This window comes from Charadrius vociferus, unplaced genomic scaffold, assembly GCF_000708025.1.
Source record: "Charadrius vociferus isolate BGI_N301 unplaced genomic scaffold, ASM70802v2 scaffold244, whole genome shotgun sequence".
Classification (NCBI taxonomy): domain Eukaryota; kingdom Metazoa; phylum Chordata; class Aves; order Charadriiformes; family Charadriidae; genus Charadrius; species Charadrius vociferus.
The window spans coordinates 1,396,722-1,409,616 of NW_009648822.1; the positions used below are offsets into that span (position 1 = coordinate 1,396,722).

The window sequence follows — 12,895 nt, forward strand, 5'->3', positions numbered from 1 at the left end:
GCCGTCTGTTCGTCGGGGAAGGGCCCCTCGTGTCGGGCCTTGAGAGCTTGGCTCCTGGCTTGCCTGAAGTAATACACCTTAAAAAAGCCTTTTTTGTAGGCCCTAAGTTAGGCTGTTGGGTTTTGTTTTTAAATTCAGAGTCACTAGCTGTTTTATAAAGGGGCTCGGCTTATGAAGTCCACACCTGGCAAATCCTCGTTGTCAGGCGCAATTAATATGCTTAGGTGGCATGTGTGATCCTTAATTTTCAAGTCTTGAAAACATCACACTTCATATGGTAAAAGGGGTTGCAGAAGGGGCACTGAACTCCACGCTTTTAAGCACTGTGCCATCTTTTGAAAAAAATTATTTTGTGCTAAGCACTAAATAAACACTTGAGTAGCCAGATCCTTCTTCCAGAAGGGTCGGCGTTAATCTGCTTTCAGGCTTCTAAATGGATTTAATCATCGCAGCTCTCAAAACGTGGGCTCTCTGGATTTGAGCTACTCTCCCAGTCCTAATTATGTAGCCAGCTCAGAGTTATTTTAGTCCTTCCAAAAGCTATAGTAATCCAAAGCCTGTGTGAAATGACACTGTCCCAATTGGTCTGCTAAGGACTTCTCGCTCTCAGAATATTGTGGTCTGAGGCGGGTCCAGCTTGTGCAGCTTGCACTTTTCTTGTCTATATTTGGTATTGTTACCGGTGTAGCTTCAGTGGTTGTTGAAAGCTAAATCCCAGCTATGTGTTTAATCTTTGGTTTTGATTAAAATTAGCAAATCCTTAGCAAAGAAGAAAAAGCAGCTCATTACAGGAGATTTGGAAAATAAGTATCCTTAAAAAGCAGTTTTCCATTCACTTATCAGTAATTTTTGTGCATTTTACAGTAGGTGACACAGTACACATTTTGTCTCTAGGGCAAACAAACAAATGAGCATAAAAAAAAAAAAACACAACAACTTTTCCTGTGAGCATAACCTAAATGATACAATAATTCTGCAAGTCATGTAGTCCGGCTTTCTGCCCAGAGCAGGTCCCACTTAAAACTAAGTGAGGTTGCTGAGCACCTTTTCCAGTTGGGTGCCAAAAATTTCTGATGATGGGACACTTTTCAGTCTCCCAGTGCAACAGTTTCAGCACATAAACAGCCACAGTGGGAAAATGTTTCCCTGTAGATCCAGCTGCAGTTTCTCCTTGTGTATTTTGTTGGTTTTGTCTCATATTTTAGCTGTACTTCTCTGAGGGGAACCTGTTGCTGTCTTCTGTGTAATAACCCTCTAGATAGTGAAAGACAGCACTTTGATTCCCTCTCCTTCGCCCTTCCCCACCGAGTCCCTCTGCCCCACGCCCTGGTCTAACCAAACCTAGCTCCCTCGGCTTCTCACACACCATGTACTGCAGCCACCAGGCATGGTAGACTGCCTTAGACTTTATCCATTTTGTGTACATCTCTCTTGTCCTGGGATGTCCACAAATGGACAAAGTGCATCTCATGTGGCCTCCCCCCCCGATCAGAGAATGGAGGGGATTTACCATCGCAATTAGCCATGCTCATCACAGCAACAGTATGCTGCTAAGTTTCATACATGCCTGCTTCTTCCAACAGTGTACCATGAGTACTGTAACACTCTTAGTTGATATCACCTGATATCTCACAGTTTTTCCTTTTTTAAGAGTTCTTCTCTGAAATGGACACCTTCCAAGCAGTTGCTCTGGATGCAGCAGTCAATATCACTGATGTGCATAAAGCACAGTTACAGCAAAATTTACACTTTACTAGCTTGGTCCAAAGTATCTCTTACCAGTACAATCCTTTTCATTTTTTTCAGCTGTTGTTCCCAATATATGAATCATGTGTTTTCTGTCTTATCTGGAAATTTAATCTTATTTCCAGACTAGCCAAGGAAAAGAGGGCTGTCTGAGCAAGATTTGCTGATCTGGGGGACTTGTCCCTTTTGTATATGGCAAAATCAGAGCAACAAGTCTTTAGAAGTGTGTGTGTGCATGCACAATTTAAAGGATTTAAAAAAAAATAAATCCATAAATGCTATTTATCTAAGAACTGTTACTGGCAACAAAGCCGATTTGTGGCACCTGATGCCCACTTTAGTAGCCAGACAACCCAGTTGTCTGGCCTAGTTAAGCCCCCAGCGGCCTGTCTGTCTCAAAATCTTTCTTGTAAGATACAGTTTGGAAAAAAATTGTTTTCAGGAGTCTTATCATTTCAGCTGCTAATCTATTTATAACCTCAAGTATTCTTTTTAACTGGTAGTTTTTCTACCCTCTTTTTTGTTGTTGTTAGTTGTTAACCAAAATGCCTGTGCTGATTTTATTTTGGGTGGGGGAGTGGAGGTGTCATTCAGCTTTCAGGAAGGAATTGTCTATTTCAAGTGGTATTATAAACTGGGAAGACAAGCTGGGAAAAGGTTGAATGTAATCTGTGCAATTATAGCAAGTTTCTTTGGTGGAAAATGTTATCAACAGTGATATCTTCCCAGTAGAAATTAATTACACTTAATTTCTTTCTTCTTATATAGAAATGAGCTTTCAGTAGACAAAACTAAGAAGAAGAAAAGAAGGGAACTGACTGAGGAACAGAAGCAAGAAATTAAAGATGCCTTTGAGTTGTTTGATACAGACAAAGATAGAGCAATAAATTATCATGAATTAAAGGTAAGGTTTTTTTGCATTTAAGCAATTTTATAGCAGAAAATATATAGTGAGGTTTTTAAGATGTTGTCTGTGTCTTTAAAGGATGCTCCATGTTCAAGATTTCTTGCTGGGCTAAAGGAGTGACAATATTGGGGGGGGAAATGAAATACTGCATTGGTGTAAGAATGAGCTCTTCTTCCCACACTATGTACTTGACACAGTAACAGAATTGCTGTAACATTCTGCATAACACTGGTCTGAATGCTCCCCCAGGGTTTAGGTTGGACAGATGACCAAGTAGGAAAACCTCTTGAAAAGCTGTTTGTTTCTTTTTAAAGGCAGTATATAATCTGAAGCTTGATGTTGTCAAAATCTACAGGTTTCAGATACTTAGGTAAAAGATATAAATCAGACTTACAGAACTGTTGACTAGAAGCCAGAGCTTACCCACTTGGGTTTTTCAAAAGGGAGCCTATAGATTGTAGAAGTGAGGTATGCTGTTTGCGTACATATGGGAGGCTCAGTAGTTTCCCTTCCCCATGAAGGCTTCTCCTGTTGATAGCTGTTGGCAAATGGAGGTTAGCATGGCCGTCTTTCCTAGTGAGTCCTCCCGTCATTCATTTTTTATGAAATTTTATTCTAATTATACTGCATTAAGAGCAAAAAGCAGCTGTGGAGAGGTCAGTGTTTCTGTGACATATTGGGTGAGATTGTTTTGGAAAGGAATGCCTGATCCAGCCTGCTGGCTCCATGTTCTGGCTCTACCGAGTAACTCACAAAGGGGGAAAAACTAAAAGTCTTATTTTTACTTTAATTGTTGTTACAGGAATGTCTTAGGTGTAGCTACCACGACATACTCCCTTCTCTTTATTTCAGAGTTTGGGTATTTTATCTTTGCTGGAAGTCACAGTGACTGGGGTAGTACTGGGGACTGTTTTGGGACCGGTAATACTCTTTCCAGTTATTGTGTGCTTTGAATCCCCCCCTGTCAGGATTATTTGCAAAGTTGTTTCTTAGCTGTTTAGTTAAATATTGTGCCCCTGAAGATAATACTATGGAAGAAAAGAAATATATAAAGAAAAGAACTATCTCCTCTACAAAACCAGCATACAGCATAGATTTTCAAAGGGCTTCATCCAATAGGATTGTAGTTTTCCACATCTGTTTTAGTGTATGTGCATCAATTTGGAGGAAGTCAAGGTATTGTTTGCTGAGAAATTGCCAGATGGAATGGGAAACTAAACATGTACTCCTAACCTAATGCAAAATAAAAGGTGGGTTGGTTTATATTGTTTACTGGAACAGCAGTGACGTCACTTGTAAGTGGACTTGTAAACCCATGAACACATACACACTGTATGAATAATGAAAAAGTATTAGTTTGAAGAATGGTTTTAAGTTTTATCTTTGAAAAAGGGTCAGTGCTTGAAATGTTTTTGGAGTTGAGGAAAAAAATAAAATCTATTTGTCCTAAGAAGCGTTTGGTCCTGTCTGTAAAATCCCTGAAAAGAAAAAAACATAGTTTTTCACTGTAACTGGATGTTCCATTTGCTAACAGTAGTTTTATGCTATTTTTATATCCAGAGCTTTTTTCCTTTTGTTAATTTTATTTATTATCGTTGCTAAACTGCTGATATGCACCTTCTTTCTTGGGCAAGAAGGTAATTGCTAAAAATAAAAAGAAATCTGTTAAATCTGTATTTTAATCTCATATATGGTTGCATTTCCATTTTATTCCAAAAGGTGGCAATGAGAGCCTTGGGTTTTGATGTGAAAAAAGCTGATGTACTGAAAATACTTAAAGATTATGATCGAGAAGCAACAGGCAAGATCACCTTTGAAGATTTCAATGAAGTTGGTATGTCTTTGATTGTGTATGTTTTAGAGAAATGTAGCCTATAGTACAATTTGGAAGCAGTACTTTGTGTAATTTTTCAGTTATCTAGTACTATTAAGAAATAGAAGTGGGAGATTTCATTTCATATTGTTTTTAATAAAAGTCAGTAGTGGATGAAAAGAAATCTTTGTATTCTAACTACAGAGTTTGATATGTAGAGATGAATGATAGCCACATTATAAAAGGAAATAGAGTATACACAGTCCTAATCTTTTTCAAACTTACACAAAGGAATAATTGCTAACTGAAATTGTAGTTATTCTTGTGTTGTTTATGGATTTTTATAAGATTCTCCTTCCTGCTGTGGAAAAAGTTTGGCATTGAACTTCGTGGGAAGGAGTGTGTACACAGACAAACTGTAAACTGAATGCAGACTTCGTAAATAATAAGAGAAATTGAAGCAGATGTTAAATATTGTACTTCAAGGACTTTCAGCTGTTGATAAAAACAGTGGAATTTCATTAGGCCATTCCTTTCATCTAAAGGTTGTGTGTTGTGCAGTTTGACATACTTTGAGCACGTAGTGATCTGCATTTTTCAAGATTAGAGTTTAAGTTTCTTTGAAGATTTTTTTGGTTGTTACACATAATTTATACTTTTGCATACAATATGTGTTTACTAGAAAAATTAGCTGTGTGGGATTTTTCCATGTATGGCTTTATCTCTCTATTTCATTATTCCAGTCCATGTGTTCAAGGTATTAGGGGGGGGAGCAAGGACGGACAGACACAACAAAACCAATCAATGTGGTACATATGTATTTGCTCTTGGCTATGAATAAGAATCTACTTAATGTGGTAAAAGAGCTATTGATTGAAATGTGGCAAATTTTAACAAATTAACAGGTTAGGATTGGACAAAATGCATTGTTAATGACAGATAATATTTTTGGAGTTGTATTCCAGGTTAGAGCAAATTATAAGTCAGCTAAGAACCAAAAATAAATCCTACAGGGAAATATACGTGATCAGTCCTGATTTAATTAAAAAAAAAAAAGGAAAGTAAGAGTATTGATTTAACAACAATCTTAATATTATAATTGCATTATTATCCTATAATATTATAGTATCAGATATACTGTAATTACTATATAATTCTTTCGTAATTCCTGATGTTCAGTCCTGTCAGTGTTCATTGTTTCTTGGTTCTGTCATGGCTATCAAAATGGGCAGTTAACAAGTGCTGTGAGAAGCTAGCAAAATTTTTGTAGAAAGTACAATATATACTTGGAAGGTGAACAAACCTGTCCCAAAACTTGAATAGGATTTGAGTGCTGCTATGACACAATATGACCTTGACACAGAATTAAACGTGATACTACTTCTAGCAGAAAGATCAGGGAGTTAGAGAAAATAGGTTACAGAAGCTTTAATTGTGAAGAGCTGCTGAATATAGCTAAGCAATTCTTGAGCAATTTTTTTTTCATAATTTGGTGTTATTTATGGTTGTAAATGTAGGAATGACCCATCTGAAATGTGTAAAGATGCAGTTACATTTTGTCTTATTTTGTACAGTCGTGTTGCCTATGGTATTTAAAGACTTAGTGTTTTATGTTCTTCAGCTAACATTGCAGATGTCCTTTTGCCACAAAAGGTAAAATTTTTCAAATAATGCAATACCATCGTGCAGTGTAGTTGTTTTAAATGAAAATATTTAAATTTATTATAAATACAAGGTGTTTATGTACATACATAGATGTCATTACTGTAGTGAGCTTATATGAGCTTGAATCTAACTTTTTGCTGTCAAATGCGCTAAGCCAGAGCAGGCGTTCCATCTGCAGACAGTAGCAGATGTTAAGTGGTTCTCTATGCACAAAAGGGGTTGATGTGTTTTTAATAGCTTGATCAAAGCCATAAATAGCAAGCCCTGTAATACAAGACTAGCAGGTACAAAGATTTGAAGATATTTATAGCTGTTTCCAGAAGTGTCTGAAATAATTACTAAGCAAGTATTTTCTGGGCCAGGTTTGTCTTTTCTGTTACAGAAACTGACAAACAGTTGTGATAAAAGGAATAATAAAGACTAATTAATCCTTACAGAATGAACATCTTATAAAAAGGACACTGCTATGAACCATAACCCCTTAGCTTACGATTTTGGGGTTTTTGTTAGTGTCGTTTTGTATCTAAAAGAGAGGTTCTATGTGAATGTTTTTCATTAATTAGTGTTTTAATTTTCTCTCCAAGTCAAAATTCCATCCTGATCAAAACATATAAAATAAAAAACATTCATGTCTGCATCTGTCAGAGCGGATGTTTTTGCTGAAAGGTAGGTTTGGAACAGAGTAGGCATGTGTATACTTTTAATTCCTATTGAAAAGTGTGTTGAAAGCATGAATGTGTCTAAATTGTCATGTAGCTTTCCGCTGCGAGAGGTTTGCCCCAAAGAGAAACTCAGCTTGAGAAAAGAGAGATGAGAAAGATCAGATAACAGCCAAACGAATATGCACATTGAATTGAAATATATAAAAATGAAAGAATGGGTGAAATTAGAAGTGTGTGTTTGTCATACTGCCTCACTCTGCTAAGGTGATTCTGAGTTTACCCTTCAGAATTTTTTAGTCTAACTTAAGTATGCTTCTTACAGTGACAGACTGGATATTGGACAGAGACCCACAAGAAGAAATACTCAAGGCATTCAAATTGTTTGATGATGATGACTCTGGTAAAATAAGTCTGAGAAACCTGCGCCGGGTTGCTAGAGAATTGGGTGAAAATATGTCTGATGAAGAACTACGGGCTATGATTGAAGAATTTGATAAGGATGGAGATGGAGAAAGTACGTGTTAGCAAACAAAACCCCATACAGCCTAATGTTAATTTTTTCCTCTTTTAAAATATGTTGTTAAAATGTCCTCCTTGGTATCCTTCTGTATAACTTTCAGTCCAAACTTAACAATTTCCATTATTTATAGGCTAAATTGTTTTTGACACCTACTAGTTTGGAAACACATCTTGAAGTCTAAAAATCAAGTTGATTTCTCAAGTTGATTCCCCACTAACTCTTATTCAACGCATGTCTATTAAAAGATTGATGAAGGTGTAGTTGAAGGTGGAAGTAATTGAACTAGCACATGGGAGATACCATGTGTCTACATTATCTTTTTTCTTTCTAAATCAGTAAAAAGATTAAAGTAGTAAGAGAAACTCTTTTGATCACCTAGTCAATATTTCTTAAGTGGTGATGTGTCACTGTTGTGATCTCAGCGTGTTAGTCAGATATGGAGTATTAAGCTAATAAATCATGCTGGATGTACCCTGGGTCTATGCAGGACCAGCTTAGATGGGTCTTTAAGTACTTCTGAACTTAAGAGTGCTGAGGTGCACAGTGTAAAAAATGGCTCAGGGCAATTTACAAGGTCTGTACAGAGTGGACTGCAGATGGGATTTGTTAGCTAGGTAAAGAATGAATTAACAAATACAGTTTGATACTAGGCTTATTAAATCTTCGTGAGCACTGAAACTTTGAGTCTTTTTCATTAACTTGAAAACACCCTTACGTTTACACCAGAAACCTTAATGTCTGAATTTGAGGGACTGCTCACTTGAGAGCATGCATATAAACACTGCATTTTTAACAGTCATCAAAACCTACTTCTGAGTTTTTCTTTCAGGATGGTGACTCATGTCTGAGATTTCACTAGCAGTTCATCAACTTTTCCAGTTACAATAGTATTTCTACTTGTGAGCCACCACATCTGTGGGACTCAAAACTCTTGCTACTAGTCTTGTGGTGTTGTCAGCCTTGTGACAGACACTCCTCCCCTGTACACTCTTTGAGATAAATGTTATTCCACGCTTAGGAATACAATGACTCAATTACTGAAACAACCCCTTTTCTTTCAAGAGGAAGAGCTGGACTTTTTAAGCATGGTCAGTGGTGAGGAAATGCGACCCTTCTGTTCCATTGTAGTGAAAGGTCAGTGATTCAACTGCCAGAAAAGTGCTAATGTTGACGCTGTTTCTACTAAAGTAAATGTTGAGGAAAGTGTGATTTCTTTTCTTTTGGAGCTATTGTTGTCTGATATCTTTCTATGGTCTGAGGCCATGGTTCCTTAATGAATCCATACCGCATAATTCTGCGGTTCTTCCACAGGGATGTCTTCCCACCCCTTTCTTGCACTGGCAGTGTCTGATCTCACATATGAGATGTTTAAGGGAGCTAAGGCAGGAGAAAACTATTCCTTTAGGGGTTTAAGTGTTGCTGTTCTTGTTGCTTAGATCCCTGAACTGTCTCACTGCTTGATCAGATTTTCTTGGAGCTGCATCCAGAGAAAATAGATTTTGTTTTTCCTCTGTTTTGTATCGGATAATTGAAGCAGGTCAGTATTGTGAAAGCTGCAAGTCCTGTTTTCAGGCATCTCTCTGTGTGCAGTGACACACAGGATTGCAGCTGTGAATTCTGGTAGACAATAGCATACCTATTTGCTACTTTTTCAGCAGCTGTGTAGCAGTCAAGGAATGATGCCTGTTTTCTCAATCCATTAGGTTGATTGCTAGTCTAGGCAGATACTTTAATTTTGAGCTTGCTTTGCTTTTCAAAGGAAGAATTGTAAGGACATTGTGTGTAGCTGTAGAGGTGAGTAAGAGTAGAAGTCATCTACAAGCACATTTTGTTCTGGGTCGCTTTCCAGGAGCTGCCAACTGAGGTGTCAGAGTCATATATAGTTTTCTCTCATGTGGCTATTCGGTTGCTGTAAGTTGAATGTAGACCATAAGCTCCTTTCAGGAAGGTTACTGAGTCATAATTATTTAGGGTCATTGCTATGTTTTTGAATTCAAATTGATCAGCTAAGAGTGGGTGGCTCAGTTTCCTCTTATTCATTCATCCATTCATTCTCTTTGTTAGAGCAGTCAAGCACAAGATCAAATGTGGAAGATTGACAGCATAATGTTTGTATATGGTGCTGTTTATCCCTAAGTTTCTGTGTGTTTTCTGTTCTTGAAAGAAAACTGATGCTGTTTCTAGCTTTTTAAGATTCAATCTGAAGCAGTAAATAATCCTGTGAATCACTGTTCCATTTAGCTTCAAACATCTGGGTCATGTAGCAAAATCTTGCTGTCATCTAATTCTCCTTCTTTTCCTGCCAAGAAAAAAATAATCTGAAACTATTAGTTGGTAGCATTTGTAATTGATACTTCAAATATAGGAATAATACCACTTGTGGTTTTACACGCTTCTTACATTTGAGAGATTGTTTTGCTCATAGTGAAATAAGGTCTGTTGTATGATACCCAGGCTACTTGAACCCTTGTGTTTCCAGCGAAACCACTGAGCTGTACTGGTACACAGTACATAAATTTCTGCAGAAGAAAGTATTTTTAAGATATTTCTGTCTGCCTTAAAAATGTAAATAGTCTTATTTTCTTATTCCTGGTCTTAGGAATGACTTCTGTATTGGAGTGTGACTATTTTTAGAAACTCCATACTGTCAGTTCATGTAGTTTTGGTCTTGTATGGATTCATCTGTAGGAAACACGATCCAGTCCTAGGTCTCAGATATTGGCACAGAATTTGGGAGAAAAAAAAACCAAAAACCCTTCACTGAAGTAATATGCTTCTTTAACTCTCCAGAGTCCAAATCAACATTTTCTTCATATTAGCTGTGATACTAGTTCATTCTTTTATGATTACTTATGTCATGGGATTGAGGGAAATATAATGCTAGGAGAGACTGTGATTGCTTCTGATTTCATTGTGCTTAACTTGTGAGCAGATCTTAAGTCTGAAGAGGATTAACTAGGATTACCTGGGTGACTGGGACTTGTAAATACACTTCTCTGCAGTTTGTTTGAATGTTACCAAATTTGTTTGCCTTTATAATACTCTATTTCCACATTGGAGCATTGTTTAACAAAGAAGTTTTAAACCAAAGAATATTTTGGGGAGGACGTTTTTATTTGTGCTGTTACAGTGCTAAAGCTGTGGAAATGCTTTTCAAAGTCATACAAACAACATAGTGCTTATGTGTAGTACAACATCATGTAGCTGTATGATGGACTGATATTTCAGAGTGTGGGGTCCTAAGCTAGACTAAATCTAGTTTCATATTTTTGTGAAATGTGTTGCAACAGGGCAGATTTTGGTTTATTCTTTTCTCCTTTAACATAGTTGAATTTGCTTAATTTTCTTCTAACTGCAAATGTAGCTCTTACTTTGCAGTCCTTTGTTTAAGAATAGCTTGGGCACATTGGCTGGGACAGATGATTGTCAGTGAGAATTCTTCACACGTGTCTGGTCTCTTCCATACCACTGACTTACTGTAATCATTCCTTGCTACAGTAATTAGTTGCAGAGTGAACATGTTCATTGGTTAACTCTTTTACAGTGGCTCTGTTTTAACATATGAGTAAGGTCAATAGCTCAGGTATAAGTGCAGCAAAATAATTAATGACTGCTAATTAATTTATTATTATGTCTTAATTTCTTCAAGTACATTTGTGTAAAATTTCTGTTAATTATAACTGAAGAATGAAAAAAGTTCAGATGGGGAAAAGCTTGTCAAAAGTCCGTTTTCATTCTAGCTAATTTATAGAGTCATTAGTAAATGATCTTAAAATTCATTCAGTGTTTGGCAAGTGTTACAGGTTTTAGAGAGAGAGGTATACCATGATTGGGAGGAAGAGAGAAGTTGGACATAAATGTCTGAATCACGATTCTAAGAATAAACCAAAATTTGATCATAACTGGAGCTGCAGCATTGTTGCTTAAAAGCACTTATTTAATAAAATTTTAACATTAACACATGAACATTTTTATAAATCTTAAAAAATTTTAATAATAAAATACTATGTTTTGCATAGCCATCTTTTTCCATACTTTTCTCAGTGTTTTCTTCCATATTGTTTTACTTCTAGAATATTTTTACTTTCATATAGCAATAATAAGTTGTTATATGTGAGCTAGATTCTGGCTTAAGTATTCCACTTAATTAAACTTACATTCTGACTCTTCCTTTTACATGGAAAAAAAAAAAAGTGCAAAATCTCTGTTGTTCTAGATCCAAAAAGTCCAAACTTCTAAACCCTGATTAGTAATGGGTCAGACACAACGAATACTAACTGGGAAACTTTTAAGTAAAAAGTATAATACAGATATGCCTTATTTTCTTTCTTGAATGTTTGTTGTTTGTCTAACAGTTTTCTCTTTTTCTACAGTCAATCAAGAAGAGTTCATTGCTATTATGACTGGAGATATTTAGCATCAGAGGAAAAGGAATGAACTCAGCACAAAAGGGGGGAATCATTGGCAGCTTCCATTACAATGTTTTGTACTTCCATTCATTTCTGTAGCTGGAGTCGTGCAGAAAATTACTTTCCTCCCAGGACCAAAATAAAGACAGGTTATATGCACTGATAGTTCAGTATTTTGTATCATTAAATACTATCACTAGAACAATTGATATATCATTTTAGAACAAGTAAGTAATGCTGCATTTCAGAATGTTTGAGTACTCATTTGTAAAATAGTTTTGTATAGGATTTCTAAATTGTATCATATTACAAGAACCCTTTGAGGTTGACTTTGTGTTAGCATTAGCTGTGGCCTTAGTTTTGATACATAAGGTTTGACAAACTTCCATTTTAATAAAATGTTCTTTACAATTGCTACTTGAAAGTCTTGTTTTTGTACTTTACTCTGAACTGGACTATAATGTAAAATACTTCAGGGAAAAGTTTTTTTTTTTTTTTTCATTTTATCAGCTTGTACTTCTGCTGTTCTAGATGAACCTTAAATGAGCAAGCATCTGTATCCTTAGATATAAAATCATAGAATGGTTTAGGTTGGAAAGGACCTTGAAGATCATCGAGTTCCAACCCGCCTGTCATAGACAGAGAGACACCTCCCACTAGACCAGGTTGCCCAAGGCCACGTCCAGCCTGACCTTGAACACCTCCAGGGATGAGGTCTCAACTTATAGAACTTATAAACTCTGTATTACCCCTGTGTGATAGCAAAGTGCAGGCAACTATGCATGATGATAAAGTGTATCAAAAATGTGCTTAAATCATCCAGATGTGAGCCAGCAGCTCTCTCTTCTGTGTCTGCAGGTTTGGCTGTAGAGACAACGACAACGGTTTATGATGAGTAGGTGCTCTTTCTGCAGTATCTAAGTAGAAGAAAAGCATCACAGGGAATGAATTTTTAAAGTAGTGGAATAGACTGAGTGTATTTCTAGTTTGCCAAGTGTCTCCCAGAAGAGGTCTTGTGGGTTGATCTTCCAGATTTCCTGCATATTAGTTGTAGTTTCTTCTTTTTAAGTTTTGCTCTCCTTTTATATAAAAAAAATGTAACTTTAAATCTTGGTTAATCTTGTGTTCATCTTTATTGTCAAAAAAGCAGCTGTCTTTTAACTGTCTGTAATC

At 36.5% G+C, this 12,895-nt stretch overlaps 1 protein-coding gene across 1 annotated transcript in view; it reads left to right on the top strand.

Annotated features, from left to right (window-relative positions):
- Positions 1-12,135, top strand: part of CETN3 (centrin, EF-hand protein, 3) — a 21,203-nt gene extending 9,068 nt beyond the window's left edge. The window contains exons 2-6 of the mRNA XM_009886878.1: positions 2,280-2,402; positions 2,505-2,650; positions 4,373-4,487; positions 7,116-7,307; positions 11,687-12,135. Of these exons, the coding sequence (XP_009885180.1) occupies positions 2,280-2,402; positions 2,505-2,650; positions 4,373-4,487; positions 7,116-7,307; positions 11,687-11,730 (620 nt within the window). The 3' untranslated portion in view covers positions 11,731-12,135. The remainder of the gene's footprint in view (positions 1-2,279; positions 2,403-2,504; positions 2,651-4,372; positions 4,488-7,115; positions 7,308-11,686) is intronic.
- The last annotated feature ends 760 nt before the right edge of the window (positions 12,136-12,895 follow it).